Raw genomic sequence first — 24,433 nt, forward strand, 5'->3', positions numbered from 1 at the left:
TTTTTAAAATAACAACATAATCTGATCTTTTCTGATGACCACTGTCATCTGAGGTTCCATTCTTACATTGCGCTGTAACACAGCACATCGGCTTTTGAAAGTTCTGACTCCTTCCTCCCCATCATCTGTCATTTCTTTCTGCTGTCAGTGTGGCTGCCTCTACAAGTTCTCCCGTCTCTTTTCAGGGGTAGTCAGTCAGAAATGGATCCATGCCCAGTGACTTATTTGGCCCCAACCACATTTTTAGATAGATCACCCCATACACAGTACACAGGGGCAATGGGAGGAGAAAGAAACATGAACTTCAAATGGCAGGCATGGATTTTCTAATTCCAAGTATGCTGACAGCAGTACAGAACAAGAAGTTGTAGCTGAAATTACAGTCATTTCAACTAAGACCATTCCCCTGTGGCTAGCACTTCAGCAAAAATATTGAAGATTTGATTTTGCATTAATTATGTTTTAATAAATTACATCATATAAGCTCCTTCATGGCAATTATACTACAGGACAGGACACTGCTTGACATGCTTATGTCACTGATGTAAAATTCATGACTTGCCAATTGCTGAGGAAAGGAGCTCTAAGACAGGCATAAATCACAGTACAGATGCTAGATCTAGATTACCTGATGTTCCCCAGGCACTGTCTCGCCATTGATCACCCAGGAATATTCCTTTTGGTCCATCTTTGCTGGATTCATCTGTTTCCCAAAACTTTTTACCTGGCAAGAGCTGCTGCAAATTAAAAATAATAGATGCTTTTAAAGAATTCATAAAGGATGAAAGTACAGCAGTCAACACTTTCTTTTAGACAAGGGTACTGAAGATGCTCACGTGCCCTGAAGGTCTTTAATTACAGTGTTCTGACTCTGCAGACTGTCCTCAGAGCACTACTTTATCTTTGGTAAAAGTCACAAAGAGGCCTAATGCAAGCAGGGCTACAGATCAACCCATCACAATAGAGGCTCAGCTAAAACATCTGGAATTATTCACTTAATCTATGCCAAGGTTTTTAAGGGGGGAGGGAAGGGGACTCTCATTAGACCTATCAGCTAACTGCTCACTAACAAGATTCTTACTGAAAAAGAAAAGTACCTACAACTATTGAAAAGGCTACTTCTGCCTCCATTTACACTAACTGACCCTACAAAGTTACTCAAGCTTGAGCATGAACTCAGACGCCAGCTATGGAACACTAGAGGCAAAATTTACCTCCTTCATACAGAGATTCTGTTTAAGCAAAACATTTTCAATAACACAAAGAAAAAATTAAAACAAAAATCAACAAAAAAAAAACCACTTCCTAACCACAACATTAACCTATTCCGAGATTTTGGAAAGACAGATCAGTTATTCCCCCATTACTGGAAGGGAAATTAAAATCTCCTAACCTCAGTTAATCTTAAGAATACTTAGTAATGCCATTAAAGTGACTTCACAAAACATTTCATACTTCTTAGAAATGCAGGCATCACTAGCTTTAAATTAGCTTCAACCAAAGAAATGCAAACCACCCTTCAAGCAAAACACAGTACAGTTCTGCACATGATCAAAGCATTAGTGACCCAAGCTACAAAGTAAATTTCCATTCAGTTCAGTTCAGTTCAGTCGCTCAGTCGTGTCCGACTCTCCGCGACCCCATGAATCACAGCACGCCAGGCCTCCCTGTCCATCACCAACTCCCGGAGTACACTCAAACTCATGTCCACAGAGTCGGTGATGCCATCCAGCCATCTCATTCTCCGTCGTCCCCTTCTCCTCCCGCCCCCAACCTTTTTTCATCAGCTTTACTCACTAATAAAACGTCCCTCTTATTTATTCTGTTTTCACTTCAGCTACTAGTCAGACAAGAAACTCAGAAGTTTGAGATAATACTTCATCACTGCTCTTGAGCATAAAAGAACACACCTGAAGAGTTGAACTTCTCAGAGGAAGAGAACAGAAAAGCAGAGAGTACAAAACATTTGCTCTCCTCCTTGATAATTAAGGTTTACCTTTCCTATTTATAACCTATAACCCAATGATAAGGAGAAACATCTCAACTCTGCTCTCACTAATACACATCTCAGCTTTCCGATCCAATTTCTGGGTTTCTCAGCATCAATTTATTGGAGTTCTATGAAACTATATGATAGACATGAGTTACTACCTGAACCAAAGCAGTTTCCCACTTATTTTTCAGGCCCTAACATTGTTTCCTGGTCCAACAAGGTCATGAGAAAGAGACCTATTTTGGTCTGACATCATTTAACTGCACAGATGCACTGGTTTACTTGATGATGAGCAGTTTTAAGCAGTCAATTCCTAGTGTGCCTCTAGGGTTCATTCTCTCAAAGAAACAAGGACAATGAGGACAGGTGGGAGCAAGAGCCCAGACCCCAGCTAAGCAACGGAGTCAGGAAGCCCCAGACTAAGCGACTCTGACGTGCCCTCGGGCAGAACGCAGGACTGCCCTGGGCCTCATTCTCTTTGTGCTAATGGATGCTGTGATGGTTACAGAGACTGCAGATGTGTGCCGAACACAAAGTCCACCACAAAGGAGGTTCTCAATAAATGTATTCAGTGGCATTACACCAAGGCAAAACAGCTGTAAACCGCAGAAGGGACAGTGAAAACTAACGTGCACTACTCATGTACAACTCAAGAATTCTTGTTTTTAAACTTCTTTTTCTTCTCTTAATTTCAAAAATGCCCTCTCATAAGACTACAAATAGTCCCTGTTGGTAGATCTTTCTCCTGTATTCCGTACAGAGTGCAAGCAAACAAGAAATTGCATCAATTTCTCTGTGCACCAGAAGAATGTCAGCACAAGGGACACTTCACCAGTCAGTTAACTTCAGTCTCACATATTGGAAAGAGAGCAAAGGTAATGAAATACATTCATTATACTGCTCATCCCTCTCGACACAAATTTGGAAATCTTTACTCAAAACTCAAGCTTCTTGAAGCACCAGCTTCCATGTGCAAACATAGTCTGTCCATAATTTGTCAAATTGCTTATTGAAAGCAGCAGCCTTTGAACTCAAGGCTTCAAAAATGACTTCTAAGACCCTGCCATCTTTCACTGCAGCTTGCCAGGTTGTTATAACATGCAAAGCCAGTAAAAGGAGGTCCATATAAAACGTGCCATTTTCAGGTCAACTTCTCTCAAAAGGAAACAATAATACAAGAAACATACAGAAAGGTACTAAAAAGTGGAGACTGTATTTCAAAGTGGTAATAGATGCAACAAATCTCAAAGGGATACAGTTGCCCCTTGGTATTCATGCAGGATTGGTTCCAGGAGCCTCCTTGGATACCGAAATTCTCAAGTCCTTTATATAAAATGATGTAGTACAATGCACACAATGTGTACATATTAAAAAATTCAAGACTCCAGTCAGATACTAAGAGGAAATGGTGTCTCCCACCATGAACAGTATCTATAAATATAAATCCTGAAGAGGTGCTAGGAGAAGTCCCAAAAGTACTAAAACCCCGTATGATCTGGCAAAGTAGCCAAGAAGCTCAATTAACTATTACTAATAAAGATGGCAGGGAATGAAAAGGAAAGTCTGTTAGAGAAAAAGAAAGCAGCAGCAGAAGGCGATAACAGTCAATTCTCCTAAAGTCTCTGCCTCTAGGTCATCAGTCCCTCATGTAACTACCCCTCTTCCTTTGACTGTGGGCTGAACCTAGTGACTTGCTCCTAAGGAACAACACAAAGCAAAAATGACGGGAGTGTTGCTTTCAAGACTTAAAATACTGACTTCCATTTTGTTTCTGTTCCATTCTCACCCTTGCTCCTTCTGACTTTAATAAAACTAGCTGCTATGTTGTGAGCTGCCCAATAGAGAGACACATATGGCAAGGAACCAAGAGAGGTCACTGGACATCAATTTGTTAGGAACTGAGGTCCTCAGTCTAATAACCTGCAAGGAACTTAATCCTGATATCAATCACGTGAGTGAGCTTGGAAGCAGTTCCTTCCCCAATTGGGACTTTGAGATGACTGTAGCCCAAGCTGGGGCTGAAATATTGACTGCAGTTTGTCAGGGACCCTGAAATGGAGAATCGTGCAAAGTCATAACTGGGATCCTGTTTGAGCCACTAAATTTTGGGGTAATTTGGTAAGCAGCAATAGGTAACTAATATAGCTGTGAATATACACAAGGGTTTTCTTACATTTAAAATATCTTTAAGATTTTGTTTTCAAGAAGCAAGTCTTGTTCTACTTCTAATATTTTTTAATTTTGAAAAATTTTCATCTGTTTCACTTTGTCTTATAGCCCTTCTGTAATAAAAAGAAAAAAATACTTGTTTTCTTAAATTCTGCAAAATTAAATGGACTTAGACACGTTAAGCTTACTGAGAATTAGTAGCAATCACAAAACCAGGAGTAATCCAAAGCAAAGACACTGTTTGAACCTGATCATACTAAAAGGAGCTGTAATCTACTGAATATAAAACAAAGTGATGATGAGTATTCAATTATTTCAAATTAAGATTCAAGCCCTCTAAAGGTTAACATCATCCATAGCACAGGCTAAAGCATCCAGGTTCGCCAATCTGCAAACCTTCACTTCTTGCTGCCGTAGTCATTCAGCCACTAAGTTGTATCCTTTGAGACCTCATGGATTGAAGCATGCCAGGCTGTCCTCCCAGTTTGCTCAGATTTATATCCATTGAGTTTAATTCATGTCCATTAAAGCTTCACGTAAGCCACACCTAAATTCAATCACCAAACATTCAAATGCAACTAGTCAATGAAAAAGATGGTTACTGTTTACCCCATCAAGAACTTGAAAATAAAGACTGCTCTCTGACAGGAACAAAGAACAGATCACAGCAAAAGTTTACAAAATTCAATTTAAAGAAAGATTAAGCAATAAGAGGATTAAAAGATTTGACAATTCTAAAGGAAGATAAGGGAATTAGGAATTGGTCCAACAAAAGAAAAGGAGAGCCAGGGAGTCAGATGAAGAAGGCAGTATTGTCCAGTATCCAAGTTTAGGGAGAGCCAATAGGATGCACAAACAAGTCTGTCCTTATGAAAGCAATTACTGCATCAGACTAGACAGCAGCGTGGGTACAGTAGCCACTAAAAACATCCAAGTTCCCTAGCTCAGACTGCTTACCAAGCAAACTTAAGAGAACTTTGTTTCCGCCTACAGCCAAACATGCTGATCCACTTGAGAATTGCTATCTCTCTTTATAAATTAGTAAACAGCATTTTAGTTTCCATACACTCATCTCTAGTTAGTACAGGTTAGTTCTATAATCCAATCAGCTCTAAATTAGTACATCCCCTTTAAGACATACAAATTGAGAACCAGGGCTTGGGAGAGCCTACCATCTGACACAGCAATACAACAGACCTTGTACTCTTCCTTGTACTGTCCCATTACGTGGGATTCCTAACTGCCCCTCCAATAGTATCTGTTCTTCAATCTTAAGAAGAAAAACACATACACTATTTAATCCCAGCTTGAACTACAGGTTTGTAAAAGAAAAGACTTAAGGACAGTAAAGAAATCAGTAAGCTTATCCATGAGGCTTCTCGAGAAAAAAGTAGAAACCAAGCACCACTGGTTTATAAGCAATGTCAGCCACTTGGGAAGCCTCTATAAATTTTGTTTGGAAACGCTTTTTTTAAAAAAAAAGTCAATACACAAAGCCACACTTGCACAATCAACCATCACATTAACCCCTACCACCAACAGGTCTTTAAACAAAAGTGTTCTAAAAGGCTAAGAACATCAAAAACCTCCAGGCTTATTTTAAGAAGTAATATAGTGGGTAAAGCACACATAACTACTCTGAAATCATTTTTAAAACCAGACAAACAAAAATGACTTCATGTTCCAACTGTGTTGAATTTATTCATCTAGGTCTCAGTTTTCTCACTGATTTAAAATGAACTGTTACAACATTGAATATTATAGCATGTAATAACACAAAACTCAAGAGTAACCAGTCAAAGAGTTAGCTGTTAATATTATTTAATAACAAAACAGTAACCAATAGACTTCACACTACTAATGGCAAAGCCAGTGAGATGCTCCTGTGTATACAACTCACAAATGTGAGCACATCACCCAGCCCACTTCAGTGTAAATCCTGTAAAATTAAGAGCCCTAACAAAAACACTGCAAGAAGAACCATGATTACAGCTTTGCAGAAACTAAGAGGCAAGCTGATTATTAAGGACTGGATGTGTTTGACCATACCACCGCTAATAACTGAACAGATGGAAACTTCATTAAGTATGCTGTACTCAAGAGGAATAAAATAGGTAACTACTTACACACTCAAGCTACACAGAGCTATCTCTCCTCAAAGCAGAAATCTGGCTTCTTAAAGAGTACAAGGATGCTACAGCCCCAAAGGCATGACCAGGTTTGATCATCTCATGTGGCAATGCAAACTTCCCACACAAGCTTAGTTTCACTGGAATGTAGCCAATACAGGAATCAAATACCTGATATTAACCAGCTGCTAAGATATAGCCCCCTCCAAAATCTTTTAATTTCTTGGTAAATATCCTCATTACATTAAAAAAATTTGACATCAACTCAGAGAAAGGACCACTCAGCACTAATGACAGTAAAGAAGTACTACTGGTAAACCAATAGCTCTGTGATAACTGTGTAATTTTCAGAAAACCATTCTCAAAAATATTAATGCCCTAAGGGGCTTCCTGGCCCTCCATACCACAGAGGGTTGTTGGGAAATGTAGTGAGATAGTTCATAATACTTTGTATTATACACACAAAGCTTTATTACTGAAGTTTTAACACAAAACAGCTTACATATAAAAAAATAAATCAATATCTTTCACAAGCCATAAAGAAAAAGCCTTGTACCTAGATCCATTCACTGTTAGGCCAATTCTTTTGGAAAGGATTGTATATTAGGAGTCATGTTCACCTCCTACATTGTTGGTGGAAATACAAATTGATGCAGCCACTATGGAAAACAGTATGGAGCTTTCTTTAAAAACTAGAGTTGCCATATGACCCAGCAATTCCACTCCTGGGCATATATCTAAACAAAACGGGGCATAATCCAAAAAGATACGTGCACCCCTATGTTCATAGGCACCACTATCTACAATAGCCAAGACATGGAAACAACCTAAATGTCCATAAAGAAGATGTGATATATACATTCAATGAAAAGAGTAAACTACCTGCAGCAACATGGATGGGCCTAGAGATAATCATACTAAATGAAGTCAGAAAAAGAAAGATAAATACCATATATGTTATCATTTATATGTTCAGATTCCACATATCTATCAAACAAACAGACTTACTGATATGGAGAACAGATGTGTGGTTGCCAAAAACTGAGGTGAAGGTGGGAAAGTAAAGGGCTGGGAGTTTGGGATCAGCAACTGCAAACTATCACATACAGAGGATGGATAAACAACAAGGTCCTGCTGTATAGCACAGGGAACTATGTTCAACATCCTGTGATAAACCATAACGGAAAAGAACACAAAAAAGAACATGGGTACATGTGCAACTGAATCAGTTTGCTGTTCAGCAGAAATTAACACAACACTGTAAATCAACTACACTTTTTTTTAAAAATAATAAAAAAGTTTAAAGCTAAGTTAAAAAGAAGTCATATTCATTCCTGAGTTTATCAACATTAAATAATTCAAAGCGGGGGGAAGCTTCACATTCAAAGTATAAGAGAAAAAAAGCTGGGAGCAACTAAATGTTCAATAAGGTACAGCTGTATGCAACAATATACACTCAGCCAAAATAGTTATCATGACTATATATAGTATTTATAAAATAACATTAAATTTTAAAAGCAAAATACAAAATCGTACATGTAAAGATTGCTTCTCTTCATGGACCTCTCCCTTTTGGATCAAGATTGGAAAGAAAAATAAAAGCTGAAATAGGTATTTGTTGATGTAGTGGGATCATGGATGACTTGTTATTAATATACAATTTTATTATGATATAGAACTGATTTTTAATAAAAACTGAGATAGTGGTACAGAATTCACTACAAATAAGGCATTTTCTCTTTGCAGATACATTTCGCTACAACATAATTTCAAAGTGACCAAAGTTAGTGGGAATTTTAAGAGAGCTCACACCGCATGCTTCAAATATTTTTAAGCAAGCAGATAGTAACTTCCAGTCCACTTTGAAAACTGTAGCTTAAATAAGGAATGTTGAAAATGTTCAATGGTTTAATCACAGGTTTAATCTTTAGTTTAAAAAACCAAAGAATATGGTGGTTTTGCTTTCAAGTTTAAGGAATATGATCCTCTAAATTCTCACTTCTCACTTATATATCTACTAATTAAGGAAGTGTCCTGCATCAGTTATTCAATACTTCTATGCCAAGATTTTTTTAAATGTTTATAAACATTTTTGCAGTTTCCTTTTATTCAAGTCATAAAAAATTGTTGAAAATCAATATTTACCATAACTTTTTCTCACATTTCACTACTAGGCAGCATCATAATCTGACATCTAGCAATTACTACTTAAAATTTTTAGCCTATATGGCAAGATGACTACTAGCGAAAACAAATTTCCATAGTAATGGTCTCACAACTAAACATCTTTTGGTTAAAACCTAATATATTCCTTTTAAGAAAAAAAAGTTTAATTTTTTGCATAATTATAACTGCAGTATATAAAATTAACAGATTTTTTTTTAAATATTTTCCAGGGTTATTAAACACTTATAATAAGCACTGCTAATAGCTGTATCTAATGTCCTTTAATAACACTTCCATAACTAATGATGAAGTTACACAAATCACTAAGGCCTGGCCAATAAGTGGTAATTTGAACTTCTCTCTCGTATCTGGAAAACCAGTACTGCTTTTCTGACTGCTGAAAAAAATAAAAGATTTCAAAAAGTAAACTATTACTTGAACTTACATGGAAATGCACAACCCAAAGAAGCCACTATTGGAAGTAACAAAAATAGTAAAATAAATAAATAACAAAAAGTCTTTGCCTTGAATGAAAGATTACAAACCTACCAGGAATCAAAGTGATACAGTTACAAAGCATTTCAAAGTAAGCACACTAACTAGGTGATTCAGACTGTTAAACTTCACAACCTACAGAGATGAAGAAAGAACAGTACCCTTAAAGGAGGGAGGAGTAGAAAGCGGAAAGGACTTTCCATAAGAGCAAAGGTAGAAATGAAAGCAAGTGGGGCAGGCTGCTGTTGTTCAGCAGCTAAGCTGTGTCTGACTCTGTGCGACCCCAAGAATCACAGCATGCCAGGCTTCTCAGACCTGGTGCCCACCAATAAAAAAGAAACCTGGCTGCCAACTAGAGGAGCAGTAAGGAGAGGGTGACAAAAGAACAACTAGTCTAGCTGCCAGTGAGGCTTAGTGGAGCACTGAGGAGCTGGGTTCTAATCCAACAGGCAGCAACAGAGACTCAAATCATAAAAATTCACTTTAAAAGATTAACTTAACATCCTTTGATTAAATGGAGTGCGGGAAAGCAAACAGATGCTGGGACGCCAAGCAAAAAGGTGACGTCAGTAATCTAGCCATAAAATGTTTGTAAAAGAAGGGATTTATGGAAATGGGAGCAGGGAAGGTAATACAAACTGCTGCTTAAATGCCTCGCTCCACTTTCAAAGCATTTTAAATTACTTAATTTCAAAACGGAAGATTCATATCCCATGATGATGATCAAGAATGAAGTCACTAAGTATACATAAATTAGCCAGTCCACCACTGAAGTTGTCTTAATCAGAAACCTATTCCACAGTTAGCCGAGTGCAAAGACCAGAAGACAACAGGATCCAACTATGTAAGAAAATGGTGTCACAAGTTTAAATCTACAACTCCAAAGTGTAAAGTTTTAAGGCTGTCCTGAGGATTCACTGTGAGTTGCTGGGGAACAATAAGAGCAAAAACAGCAATCAACTAAAGATAATAAGAATTTGGTAGCTTTGAAATTTTAGGACCACCACAAAATAGACTGAATTGCAAACGGTTCTTCAATTGAGGACAATTGTTAACTTAAAAATGTACTCTGGGGATTTCCCTGGCAGTCCAGGGGTTAAGACTCAAGGAACACCGCACAGCTGGGTCAAAAATAAATAAATAAATACACTGTCTTCAACGAAGCACAAAGTTTTCCCAATGTTCTTTACCACACAAAAAATACAACCACTGTTAACAACTTTATCCTTGAAACTAATCACACAAAAGACATTGGCTGCTCTCATAAAGTATGCCCTTTAAAAAAAAAATCAGAGATACTGTTAGTACCTCAAGCTCCACAATATTTTGTGGTAAATTAACTTGGGGCAAGTTCCACACTAATTCTTTCTCCACTGCACATTCCTTCCTGAAGCCACTGAAAATAAAGTTTTCTTTATACCATCCCACTTCAAGTTACTGGAATAGAGCCAAAAGAAAATTCTTTTCTCTGATTAACTTCATGAACAGCAAATTATGTTCAGAAAATGAAGAAATGCCCAAGGTGAACAAAAAACTTCCAGATGTTCAAGCTGGATTTAGAAAAGGCAGAGGAACCAGAGATCAAATTGCCAACATCCACTGGATCACAGAAAAAGCAAGAGAGTTCCAGAAAAACATCTACTTCTGCTTTATTGACTATGACAGAGCCTTTGACTGTGTGGATCACAGCAAACTCTGGAAGATTCTGAAAGAGATGGGAATATCAGGTGGTCTGACCTGCCTCCTGAGAAATCTTTATGCAGGTCAAGAAGCAACAGTTAGAACCAGACATGGAACAACGGACTGGTTCCAAATTGGGAAAGGAGTACGTCAAGGCTGTATACTGTCACCCTGCTTATTTAACTTAGATGTAGAGCACATCATGAGAAATGCTGGGCTGGATGAAGCCCAAGCTGGAATCAAGATTGCCGGGAGAAATATCAATAACCTTAGATATGCAGGCTACACTACCCTTATGGAAGAAAGCAAAGAGGAACTAAAGAGCCTTTTGATGAAATTGAAAGAGGAGAGTGAAAAAGCTGGTTTAAGACTCAACATTCAAAAAATTAAGATCATGGAATCTGTTCCCATCACTTGATGGCAAATAAAGGGGGAAACAATGGAAACAGTGAGAGTTTATTTTCCTGGGCTCTAAAATCACTGCAGATGGTGACTGCAGCCATGAAATTAAAAGACGCTTGGCTCCTTGAAAGAAAAGCTATGACAAACCTAGAGAGCATATTAAAAAACAGAAACATTACTTTGCTGACAAAGGTCCATCTAGTCAAAGCTATGGTTTTTCCATAGCCATGTATGGATGTTAAGAGTTGGACCATAAAGAAAACTGAGTGCCAAAAAACTGATGCTTTTGAACTGTGGTGTGAGAGAATACTCTTGGGAGTCCCTTGGACAGCAAGGAGATCAAACCTAAGTCAATCTTAAAGGAAATCCGTCCTGAATATTCATTGGAAGGACTGATGCTGAAGCTGAAGCTCCAATACTTTGGCCACCTGATGCGAAAAACTGACTCACTGGAAAAGACCCTGAGGCTGGGAAAGATTGAGGGCAGGAGAAGGGGACGACAGAGGACAAGATGGTTGGATGGCATCACTGACTCGATGGACATGAGTTTGAGCAAGCTCCAGGAACTGGTGCTGGACAGGGAAGCATGGTGTGCTGCAGTCCATGGGGTCGCAAAGAGTCAGACACAACTGAGCGACTGAACTGAACTGAACCAGGTTTTTCTGCACAATATAAGGAAAAGCATGTAAGGAAACAAAAGACAATGTTATTATCCTGGCCACCTTTAAGTTATCTATAAATAAAGTCATTTGTTTTTATCTAAGTATAAATTACATGGTTTGATCTACAACATAATCATATTAAAGTTATACTAGGTCTAGATTTTAAATAATTATATAAATGATTACTTGCAATAGTACCTGGGAGCTGAGTGTGCAAAAGACAAGCTTCCAGGTCACTTAGGAAATCTGTAATGTGCATGAATAAAACCATGAAAACATCTAGTTTGCTTCATGACCTCATATTCCACAAGCAGGAAGCAAACAGCTCAATTAAAACAGGATAGAGTCCTCTTCCTCAAGATGGGACCAAACACTCAGTTTGGGACCCACAACTAAGATATGACCCACACAGCCAGTCATCCTCGGGCTAATTTTAACTATTAAATTGACAAGAGAAGTGTCTCAGTATGCCAGTTATGGACAAGTTCCCTCTTTTATATGTTCCAAGAATGGAAAATGTCATAGATGTGCACGTAACACAGAAAATAAACTATTTCTTTTATACATTTTGCTAAAATGAGGATTTCAGAATGCATTAATCAATTAAGTGACAATGAATTAATCTTCGTCTTCTGGGTCCTCATCAGCAAAACAGAAGTAAACAAGAAAGAATTACACACAACATAGTTTAATAGAAGACTGAACAAGAAATATAACAAGAGCAATTCCAATGTTTTAAACACCATTACGTCTGGTTGTATATGTAATGAGGGTATTTCCATGCCCCAGCAGATGGCCCAGAGAATGCGCTTACAGCTACATTAAACAAAAGATCCTTTATAATAAATGTCTTTTATATATGATTCAACTTGGATAATAACAGCATTGCTGATATGCTATTCATCTTATGTACTCTGGTAAAATAATTATTGAATAGTTTGAAACTATAAAGATTTGCAGAACAGATTAATACTTTTCAGTTTTACCTGTTCCTAATCCTTCCCCTCTACAGAACCCCACACCCCTGAGGATGAGAAAGTAATATGAATACAGAACACAATCAATATTTACTGAATTGAACTGAGGTCTCTTGAGGTTCCCTGGGGGAACTTCTGAAGTAAAAGGGAAAATAAAGAGGAATTCATACTTAGAAAAAAAAAATTTACTGGTAAACAATTCATTCAACACAATATTAGGCAGCCACTGTTAGCTAAGTGCGTACTAGCTGAAGCCTCTGCCCTCAACAAACTTATGTGCAAGGAAATAGAAAATATTTACACAAATCACATATATATAATAAATCAGGGCCATAGAAACAATATAAACAAATAATTTGCTACTTGAATTTCCTCTGTAGCTTCTGGTTGGTGAAAGCAAGAAACCTTTCATAGAAGAGCTGATAAGTGAAGCTGGATTTATGAGTACTGGGTAGGCTCTGGACATGCAAAATAACAGTAGGAAAGCTCAGGATCTACAGTAATAGAAGCCAGGTTTAAACAGTTGGCCCGTGATCATGTTAACCTCTGTAATCCAGGTTTGTCCAGACGTCATCATATTGCAGGACCACTGTGAAAACTGTTAATGTGTATGAAGTGATTTAATAAAGTACCTGGAAAATGGTATATGTGCTGCTGCTGCTAAGTCACTCCAGTCATGTCCGACTCTGTGCGACTCCATAGACGGAAGCCCACCAGGCTCCCCCATCCCTGGGATTCTCCAGGCAAGAACACTGGAGTGCATTGCCATTTCCTTCTTCAATGTGTGAAAGTGAAAAGTGAAAGTGAAGTCGCTCAGTCGTGTCCAACCCTTAGCGACCCCACGGACTGCAGCCTGTCAGGCTCCTCCATCCATGGTCTGCCCATTCTCCCCAGTGCAGGACAGAAGGAAGATACTGGAATGACCACACAGGTCTCAAAGTCACAGGACAGAACTGGGCACAAGGTTTCAAATGTCACATGCACCCACATTCACAGGGTTAGAAGACACCTTCTTAATCTTCTTTCTCAAAATGCCCAATCCTCATCCCAAAACTATTAAGAGATCCCAGAAACTTCCAAAACAAGACTCATATAAAAGTCACTTCTCCTCTAACACAATCATTAACAGAATACAAGATAGTTATTAACTTCCTCCAGGTCACTTGGCCTGCCTGGCTATGTTTTCTCTAAAGTAACCATTTCATTTTAATAACAAGATGTCAAAAATGCCCAACAATCAAATGGTATTAATACAAAGTGAACAGAACTAGGAACCTTTTACCATTCCTCTGCATACTCAAAAGTTGCGTTTTGTGGGGGAAAGGTGTGTTACATTGCTGGGTTGATATTTTTATATTAAGGCACCACAGGCTCTATTTATTTTTCCCTCCTGCAAAAAAGGATGCATGATCTTGCTGCTGCCGCTGCTGCTGCTAAGTCACATCAGTCATGCCCGACTCTTTGCGACCCCATAGACGGCAGCCCAGCAGGCTCCGCCATCCCTGGGATTCTCCAGGCAAGAATACTGGAGTGGGTTGCCATTTCCTAGCAGACAACATATTCCTTTCCAAAATTCAATTCAGTTTAGAGTCAACTGAGTTACTTTTATGGGACTCTACCTGCAAAGAATTTACAGTGTGAGGTTAGCCCCTCTAGGGCTGTGGATCATAAAAGTACTTTTAGCTACCCCAAAGCCTCCAGTTCTGTGAGCTGTCATGCCATGATGAAAGATGTGGACCTGGTGTCCACATTAGGCTCCTACCTGTCCCAATTCCCGAATTACCACCCTATGAGCCCTGATGGACAAACACTTTCAGTATCTTATGGTGAATGAGTCAGAGACCCCAATGAAAAGCTACAGAATCACTACATCACAGTCTAAACACATCTTTAAGATACCCTCTGGCATATCCTAGAAAAAGCAAAACTATTCCTATGTTCTGTCTTTTCAAAGACAGAAATCAGGACAAACTTCAAGGATCTTAAGAAACTATCTGGGAAACCTGGGAAACTATCTAGTCCAGCATCTGTGTGTTACACACAGGAAAAAAAGCAAAGTCCCAAGAATATGAGGGTCTGAGGCAAGGCCAGAAGCAGTGATATAAGGGTTCTTTTTGTCCGGTGAGCTGCCATCTCACAAAGCTATACCTTTCTTTGGGTTAAGAGCACTTCAAATCATTGTCAAACTCCTTACTCTACAAGCCATTCTGCTTTCTCACATTTACGGGCAGAATTCCTACGTAATGCCTAATGAGAACCTACACTTATGTTTTAAGTATATCTCACCTTATTCTACTTCCAGGGAACATGGTAGGATTCATTATTACTCCACATACAGAAGCACTTTCCAGATTTCATTCCTCTTGTTTACAAACTTGTCTATTACCAAGGGTAAGTTTTTCTATGCTTCAGTTTTCTAAAACAAAGATGAAGGGCTACATATCTAAATATATTCCATTTATTCCAGAAATAATCACTACTATTAATGTCCCTGAACACTGTCAAGTAAACTATATGTAAAACATTAAGGAAACTTAAAAAGAAAAAAGTTCCTTGGTTTTTAAAAGGGAGAAAACCAGTTACTCAGAATAAAGTGTCTTTTCTGTCAAAGACTCGAAGTACTTTCAAATGAGAACCGCTAACCTCTGCAAATCCATCCCTTCCAGGACATAAAGGGTAATAATGCTGCCCTCCTATATGTAGAGTAAATAAGTCATGCAAGATCATAAGCCAAATAACCATGGTAGAAACAGAGTCCAGAAACATCAGGGCAATGAGCCTTCCTCAGTACTACAAAGATACACTCTTGAATACTCATCTACCAGAAATAATCTATGCCTTTAAACTTTTCAGAACTGAACTTAAAGTTGAATGAAAGGGGCTGCTAGCAAGGATAGTAGATGAAATATCTGCATATAATTTGTAGCCCTAAGCCTAACAGATTTTCTTACCTTCCTTTTTATGTGTACATTTTAGAATAGGAGGCAAGTAAAGCATTTTGTACTGCGTCCTTCAGCTATGAACATGTATTTCAGACAACCAGCAAGGTGTGAAGGTGAAGTTTTAAATAGTCACTTCTGAGCAAGATTTCTAAGAAACACTCTAAAAGCAGCAAAGTGACTCTAGGAGTCTATCGAACACTGGCTTTGACGAGGGGAAAAAAAAATAACAAGAGCCAGGCAGCGCTAACTTTACCAGAAATCAATTACTTTGAAAGAAGCCAATTCTCTGAATTCCAAAGATTCAAACATTCTTGAACAGAGGTATTATTTGCCCTAAGGAGGACTCTCACACAAGCACACAGACACATACACATACAAATAAAATAACTGTAGCAAAAAATACTGTGCTTGGCTTATGCAATTTACTTGAAATTTTAGTGTTTATGTGGGTAAAGACTACATTTACACACATTCCCTCCCAGAGAAGCTTTATTCTTTAAAGAGAAGGAAATTCAATGACATTAAACTAATTAGAAACTTTTTTATTACAAAAACTTATTTTCTTCCTTTCTCTTCTGCGTCCATCTCCCTTTTATCTCTACAAAAACATTCTCCCAACCTACCCCTATATGAATCCAAACTAATCTACAGGACATTTCTCAAGTCCTAATCCTCCTCCATATTCAAGTAATCACAAACTAGTCTTGCCAGTACTGATCACTAAGCTTCTCAGAACACGAACCATACAAAGAAAAACAGTGCATACTTGCCATCATCATGTATATTCATTCCATGCTCAACTAGCTAAACAGAGTTCCTCGAATTCAAAAACTTCACTCCATACTTAGTTTGTTCCCTTTGTGCCTGGACACTGGGTTATGCTTTCAAAAACTAACTTCAGTTAAGTATCCATATTTTGGGAGGGAAGTATATTAAGCATTTTTAAAAATCCTCCCCCGAATACCTATTGTTATAAAGCTTACTAAAATGATATTTTTGCCATCAATTCTAAGTACTGGCTTTATTCACTCTCCTGCTTTGGAGAGGTAGCCAGATCAGAGTCCCAGCTCCATCACTTTCTAGATTTATGACCCTGAGCAATTTAATTCATCTCTCTCGGCCTTTTTCTTTATCTGAATAAAAGAACAGTCCTGAGTTATTGATGAGATAATGCACGCAAACCTCTTACCATCTGCCTAATAGGTGGTCAACAAATACTAGTTATTACTACTTTGTTAATAACAAGGGAAGAAGAAAGAAGAGTGACACTGCATTACTGTTGGAATGTAGATTTTCTTTAGTTATTTACATATGCCTACATAGAGGTCTGAGGAATTACATACAAACATCAAAAAATGACATTTCTAACAAAAGTAAGGAGGGTGCAGTCTGGAGACCTTCGGAGGAAGGGACATTTTGGGAAGAAAAAAAAAATGATTTTTTAAAAATATTTTTGTTGTTAATTTAAATAAAATTCATTTTTTGTTCATTGTTCTTTGATTAGAGCTAAGTCTTTACAGATTTTGAAGTGCTGCTTACAAAACAGTAACAGGGTATTATTTTTATTTTGTGTAATTAATTTTAAGACTGGGATTAAGATTTTTGGTAGAGTAAACCAGGTTACCATCACAGGAATGGGGAAGCAGAGAAATGCTGTTTCCCTACCTATACTTAGTATCAGATACATTTGTTAACTTTCTGTTCAAATTCTGCTCCAGAAATACAGTGAGAAAATCTTTTACTTAATAACCAAACAGGGTTTATTAATGTGTACTGTTTCAAGAATATTAGGCAAGCACCGGAAAACGTTAAGAACACCTACCAATCAGATCTGCAAACTCTACAGGAAAAACAAAAACAGGCTACAAACCCACAAAGCCAAGATGATAGGACTTTGACCACAAGATGACTCGGAAAAGTTAGAAACAAAATCTTATAACCAAGATAGCAAGAATCTTAGGATCAAAGCACCAAGACTTTAACTAATGCTCAGTCACAACGGTAGTCAATAAATATTTGTTATAAATCAGGAAAGAAAATTATCTTAATTCTGAGTCCTCAGAACCTAGCACAGTGCCTGGATCAAAGAATACTGGCTAAATCATTAAGAACAAATGTATTTAGTGAATGGTATAAAAGAGAATCCAGCATATGCCTATTTTCCCTCCTTTAAAGCATTAAAATAGACATGGGAGCTTTTAAATATTAGATATACAAAAAATAAAACAGGAAAAAAAAACCTAAGGCTACTCTCCAGAAAAAAAGAATCACAACCAAATGTCTAGTTTGTGAACCTTGACATCTTCAGCAATTAATGCAAACTGTATGTTTTGCCTATCACCAGAACACTTACTGTCAACATATAGAAGCACCAGAAATCAGCTGTCCTTGATCTATATACCTCTTTTAGAATTATGGCAATCTTCACTATCAATATAACAGATGATAGTAAATATTATTTTCTGCAAATTTTAAACATTACAAACAAACCAAAATCCTTTTTTCTAAATTCTATCTATGTAATGGGTGACCAGCTCAGGCCTCAATCTTCTGGAATTATTTACCAAAATACTCTATTCCTTCTTCACAGTGGAACTGCAAACAACATCCTCAAAAGCTGCAACATCCTCTAAAAATAGGTTATCAACACACTGACTAGCAGCCAATCTAAAATCTCTTTCGCTGCAAAAGAACCTAATGACTGAAAAATGAAGCAAAGGTAAGGACATTTGATGCATATAAAGCTAAGTTATTTTGTAAAATTTTAACACCTCAATTTCCAACTGACTATTAATTTGTGCTTATATTTTGGTTTTATTTTTAACATATTAGGCTAAAGTTAACATTCTCCTTATAATGAGACTGTTTTGGCAAAATTCTGCAATATCCCACTCCTATCATGAGGATGGCAACAAGGAAAAGCAAGCACATACTTCTGGAGACTAGATTCGGACACATTTGATGAGAGACAGCTCCAACCTTCCCTTAAAAACAGACCCACATTTCTGACACACCAATTTACTTACCTCTCCCATCGCTCTTCCCTCCAGAGCAAGTGCTTGAAAATCATGATTCAGTTCATCCATAGAACGTACCTAATGTTTAGAATAGAGGAGGGAAAAGTTTCACGTTAGCACCTTGAATTTTACATACACATTAAATACAACTGAAAAGCTTTTCGATGTTTACTTTCACAAATTGACAAGGAAAATAACAATAATCAAGTGACTAAGATTAAACATTCACTTACCTTTAACCATCAGGTTCAGCAATGACCCCTGCACTTTCTCCCCTCCCAATCCCTTTTGCTTTCAAACATGAAAAACACAGAATCCAGAAAAAGAAAAAGGAAACTGCATCACACGAGAATTATGATAGCTACTGTTCATATGTTTTAACTTAGTAAGTAAACATCAACATGTTGAAGGGCAATAATGTATGCAGATGATTATGCCCTAAACCTTGCTACTGGCTCAAAGACCACAGTGCTTGTTCACAACTGTGAACAGTTAGGCACAAATTAGGGGACTCTTTTGATCCAAGCTAGTATGTCTTTCACAAACATCAGCGAAAAGCACTACAAACTACATAACTGAGAGCCCTCGACATTTCTCCAAATTGGAAGATCTCTGGAAGCGCCTAGAATCTCAAAACCAGGAGGAAAAAAACAGCAAGTATCACAAGAATCCCTTCAAACTTTACCTAATTAAATATACTACCCACATCATAACAATCTTTCTAGACTTCAATTAACTCATCTTCAAGGTCATTGCTGCTGCTGCTGCTAAGTCACTTCAGTCGTTAGTAATATTTAAGAGCAAGAATGAAGTGTGGATTAGATTACACAAAACAGTCATAATTCAAAAACCCTTTCTTGTCCAATAGTCTACTGGGCCTCTCAATTATAAGCAAGAAGCCACCTTTGCTAAGGCTAGAGTACATCCCTCGTTTATTAAAACGGAAGGCTTTCCAGCCTACCTAAGAAAGATGGCTGACTGCCTGAAGTGGAACATTCCCAAACCCCGTCATCTAATCATCACTACCTCCAAATGTATGTGTACAACGTCTAGCACTGGGTGAATGCAAAGAGCCAAACTAAAGCCAGGGAGGGAGAGGGTAGAGTATGGAACGTGAACTGGAATACAGCTGGAGGGATCAATTTAAGAATTTTATCAGCATGCTGCCTGTATACCACCCTATAATCCTAATTCTACCGAGGTGACAGCACATAAAAATACAGTCACATTGTTCTGAATTATACATTTTCAAGACCCAATGCTACAAATGATACACTGTGTCACTAAGATGTAACAGCTTTGGGATGCTTGTCAAAAACATAAATTTATAAAATTCAAAATACACTCAATTTAAGCCATATAAGAACAAAGAGACATAGAGATAAGACTTGTTACTGTAATAAACAGTTTCAAAGGGCCTTGAAACAGAAGCTAGGGTCACAGCACAAGCCATTTACACTATTCAGGTAAGCACATTGAATAAACTCCTAAACTTCAGGTGGTAAAAATAAGGAGGGGAGATGAGGACAGCATCTTTGCTAGAAACTCTACAAACAATAAATAAAATCAATTTGAACCTTCAGGACAAATTAACATTTACAAAGCATGTAATTTAAACACATATAAAGTTCTAGTCTATTAGGAGCTCTTCCTATGGAATCTATAAACATGCTTTTAACTAGATGCTAGGAGTTTCCCGAAAACCCAAAACCTACAAATAGTTTTAATTCCAACATTGGAATTAAATTGGAATTCTATTTACATTTCCCAAGAAAAAAGAAGGACTGGCTACAAAAATGAAAAAAGGGCTTCCCTGGTGGTCCAGTGGTTAAAAATCCACCTGCCAACGCAGGGACATGGGTTCAATCCCTGGTCCAGGAAGGTCGCAAATGCTGCGGGGCAACTGAGCCTGTGAAACACTACTACTGAAGCCCATGCACCTAGAGCCTGTGCTCTGCAGCAAGAGAAGCCACCGCAATGGGATGCCCTTGCGCTGCAACTAGAGAGTAGCCCCCAGCCGCTGCAACTAGAAAATGAGAGAAAGCCTGAGTGCAGCAATGAAGACAGCACAGTCAAAAAAAATTTGGTAATTAATTAAAAAATGAAAAAAGAAAGTGGGAATGGTAAGGAAGGTAGAGAACATGCAATGAGCATATTTATGTTATCATAACAACAATCTCACAGTAATTATTCCTATTTAAGAGATCAGAATTGAGCCTCAGAGAAACTGTTCAGTCAGTTCAGCCATTCAGTCATGTCCAACTCTTCGCGAGCCCATGGACTACAGCATGCCAGGCCTCCCTGTCCATCACTAACTCCCGGAGCTTACTCAAACTTACGTCCATCGAGTCGGTGATATCATCCAACCATCTCATCCTCTGTCGTCCCCTTCTCCTCCCAAGAACAGTTTCTCTGTCAACCACTGTTAAGCAGGGAAATGCACTTGGATGGCATTTCCAGGATCTAAATCCAGGTGTTCCAATTTCTATGTCACCAAGCTACATCCAGGGCAACCACAGGAAGACGCCACCCCCAGACAGAAGTGCCTTCACAGATTTTGCTAAGGGCTTTGACAAGTGTGTTCTCTTGGTATTCTTGCCTTTCCTTTCCAACTGTCTCTTCCCCCTACCTTCAAAATTTGCCCATCCTGCCCTCACAGCAATTTCCATCCCATTCTGTACCACCTTCCACCCACTCTTCATTCTCTTTTCTGCTGCTAAGTCACTTCAGTCGTGTCCGACTCTGTGTGACCCCATAGATGGAAGCCCACCAGGCTCCCCCGTCCCTGGGATTCTCCAGGCAAGAACACTGGAGTAGGTTGCCATTTCCTTCTCTTTTCTACCACATTTTATTTGCTGGCTCGCTCACTCTCTCGGCTCTCCTGTCTCCCTCTTTAGCTCTCTGTTCACCTCAAGCTCTTCCTCTTTCGGAGAGTCTGTCTCTGTCTCACATACAAGGTAAACCACTTCCTACCTCCTTGAGACAATGAGGGAACTCAATTTCTGAAGTATGCTTTGCTAGGACTGAAACCATTTGCCCACAGTTGAGTCGACAAGATAAACCAAGTCACTCTCAAAAGTGTTTTTAACAAGTCAGATATTTATTGTTTATAATGGGAGCTATACTTGGTATGATCATCAACATGAGGCAGACTCCATAAAACTCCTCCCAGAAAACAAAACTAATAATCAGAAAAAGATGCTCAGGAATCATGAGAAATCAAGTGATGAAAACTCAGACTACTGTAAGAAACTATGAAGGAGAAAAGCTAGCTGTAAACTATAATCAGAGAAAACGCTCCCATCAGGACAGAACTGTAAGTTCTTGTACAGCTACACTTCCCCCCTTTCTCTAGTATTCAATCTGAGTGATGAGTTAATGTTGATATTTCTTTAATTAAAAGTTTACCAATTTGTGGCTCAGCTGGTAAAGAATCCGCCTGCAATGCAGGAGACCTGGGTTTGATCCCTGGGGTGGGGAGATCCCCTGGAGAAGGGAAAGGCTACCTACTCCCGTATTCTGGCCTGGAGAATTCCATGGACTTTACAATACAGCCCATGGGGTCGCGAAGAGTCGGACACGACTGAGACTTTCACTTTCAATTGCATCTTCACTTTTGCTGAATGTCTATAAGACTTCCTAAATAATCTATTCCCTTTGGTTTCCCAAAACTACTTCCTATTTTTGTCTTTGGGCTACTGGCAAGTTACTCATCTTACACCCATCCAGTTTCTCTACTGCTGCCCCTCCCCATAAAGAAATCTCTTACTCCCTTTTACTGAAGCCACAAAGTAAGATAACCACCTTAGGGTCTGACCTACCTCATATCCCTCATCCCACCCAAGAAGGATCACCTGTATAAATGACAGAGTTTCTGAGTTTCCTTTCCATTTCCCAGATCCCAGAACTTTCTTTTGTCAGCCTTCTGTTTCTAACAAGGATCTTGTCCTAACCAAAATCATAATTTCGAAAATTAAGTTGGTGTTTTGCCAACATAGGAAGTTATAAAATCAAAATAGATAAACCCAGAACTATACATCACATTTCAAAAATGAAAAACTAAGCAAATGCATCACTTCACAAATCTTTAAGAATGATATTCAAAACTGCATTCCTTGAGAAGCCCTACTTATCATACCCAACATCCCATACCCTTATCAGAATCAATGAATGATACACACTTCACTATTTCCATCTGTAAAACTGAGGTAGCACTGACTACTTGACACACTTCCTATAAAGATTAAATGAAATATGTCCAATACTTACTAGGCAAGCATTCACCTACATCCACTTCACAGTTTCTTCTCTTTAAGTTACTGAAACGTCTCCACACGTCCATCTTTTTTTTCCCTATCCTCAGTTATGGCCATTCCGGGGAGGGGAGCCTCTCTCTCTACAGGTCAGCATTGTCATAATCAATATTAGAAGCACCTAGATCACACATACATCTAACTTACTTTCTAAAACTTAGCATTTCAAAGTACAACCATTTTTCTCTTCTTGATTCTCAGCCAAATCATCAATTCAGAGAAATTTCCATTCTCCATTCTAATCAGTACAGAAACTTCTAAAAATAAAAAATCATCACGAGTTAAACCTCAGGTTCTTTCTGTTCTCATTAAAAAAAAAACCTCAGTAGTCACCTTCTCAAACTCCTTCATTACTTGATTTCCATACCACTATCATCTCCTGGTTCTCCTCCTACTCTGCTTCTCTGTTTAGATTTCTGATTTCTGTCTTTCTTTTGGCCAGACAAGATTACAGTCAAAGAAAACAAAACCTGAAACTTAGACTTGGGCACAAAGTAATACAAATGTAAGAAATTAATTATCCAAATATGTAACGAATTAGCTTGTAAGATTTTTAAGCAGATCTGTATTATAAACATTAAATCTCAAAGAACAAAGCAGTTATTACCATGGTGGCCAATGCAGTCCAGAATAAAACCTAAAAAAGAAGCAACTATTGACAGCATTCTGGTTCAGTTCTTGGCCTTATTTCAGTTCAGTTCAGTCACTCAGTCGTGTCCAACTCTTTGCGACCCCATGAACCACAGCATGCCAGGCTTCCCTGTCCATCACCAACTCCCAGAGTTTACCCAAACTCATGTTCATTGAGTCAGTGATGCCATCCAACCATCTCATCCTCTGTCATCCCCTTCTCCTCCTGTCCTCAATCTTTCCCAGTATCAGGGTCTTTTCAAATGAGTCAGTTCTTTGCATCAAGTGACCAAAGTACTGGAGTTTCAGTTTCAACATCAGTCCTTTCAATGAACATTCAGGACTAATTTTCTTTAGGATGGACTGGTTGGAGCTCCGTGCAGTTCAAGGGACTCTCAATAGTCTACTCCAACACCACAGTTCAAAAGCATCCATTCTTTGGCACTCAGCTCTCTTTATAGTCCAACTCTCACATCCAGTTGAGTTGGTTTTTCCACGTGACTACTGGAAAAACCATAGCCTCAACTAGACGGACCTTTGTTGACAAAGTAATGTCTCTGCTTTTTAATATGATGTCTAGGTTGGTCATAACTTTCCTTCCAAGGAGTAAACATCTTTTAATTTCACGGCTGCAGTTGCCATCTGCAGTGATTTTTGAAACCAACAAAATAAAGTCAGCCACTGTTTCTACTGTTTCCCCATCTATTTGCCATGAAGTGATGGGACCAGATGCCATGATCTTCGTTTTCTGAATGTTGAGCTTCAAGCCAACTTTTTCACTCTCCTCTTTCACTTTCATCAGGAGGCTCTTTAGTTCTTCTTCACTTTCTGCCATAAGGGTGGTGTCATCTGCATATC

At 38.4% G+C, this 24,433-nt stretch overlaps 1 protein-coding gene across 15 annotated transcripts in view; it reads right to left on the reverse strand.

Annotated features, from left to right (window-relative positions):
• The window catches only part of PUM1 (pumilio RNA binding family member 1), a 124,871-nt gene that overhangs the window by 70,322 nt on the left and 30,116 nt on the right, over window positions 1–24,433 (reverse strand). For 8 of the 15 annotated variants that reach the window (XM_088844432.1, XM_088844429.1, XM_088844427.1 and 5 more), the window contains exons 3-4: window positions 18,642–18,710; window positions 629–737 (exon numbers count right to left, since the gene is read on the reverse strand). In XM_088844432.1, the coding sequence (XP_088700558.1) occupies window positions 629–737; window positions 18,642–18,710 (178 nt within the window). The remainder of the gene's footprint in view (window positions 1–628; window positions 738–18,641; window positions 18,711–24,433) is intronic. The other 7 variants (XM_055398906.2, XM_055398905.2, XM_055398904.2 and 4 more) reach the window with 2 other exon arrangements.

The sequence above is a fragment of the Moschus berezovskii genome, chromosome 2, assembly GCF_049115385.1.
Source record: "Moschus berezovskii isolate FMDL1 chromosome 2, NW_MosBer_1.0, whole genome shotgun sequence".
Classification (NCBI taxonomy): Eukaryota; Metazoa; Chordata; class Mammalia; order Artiodactyla; family Moschidae; genus Moschus; species Moschus berezovskii.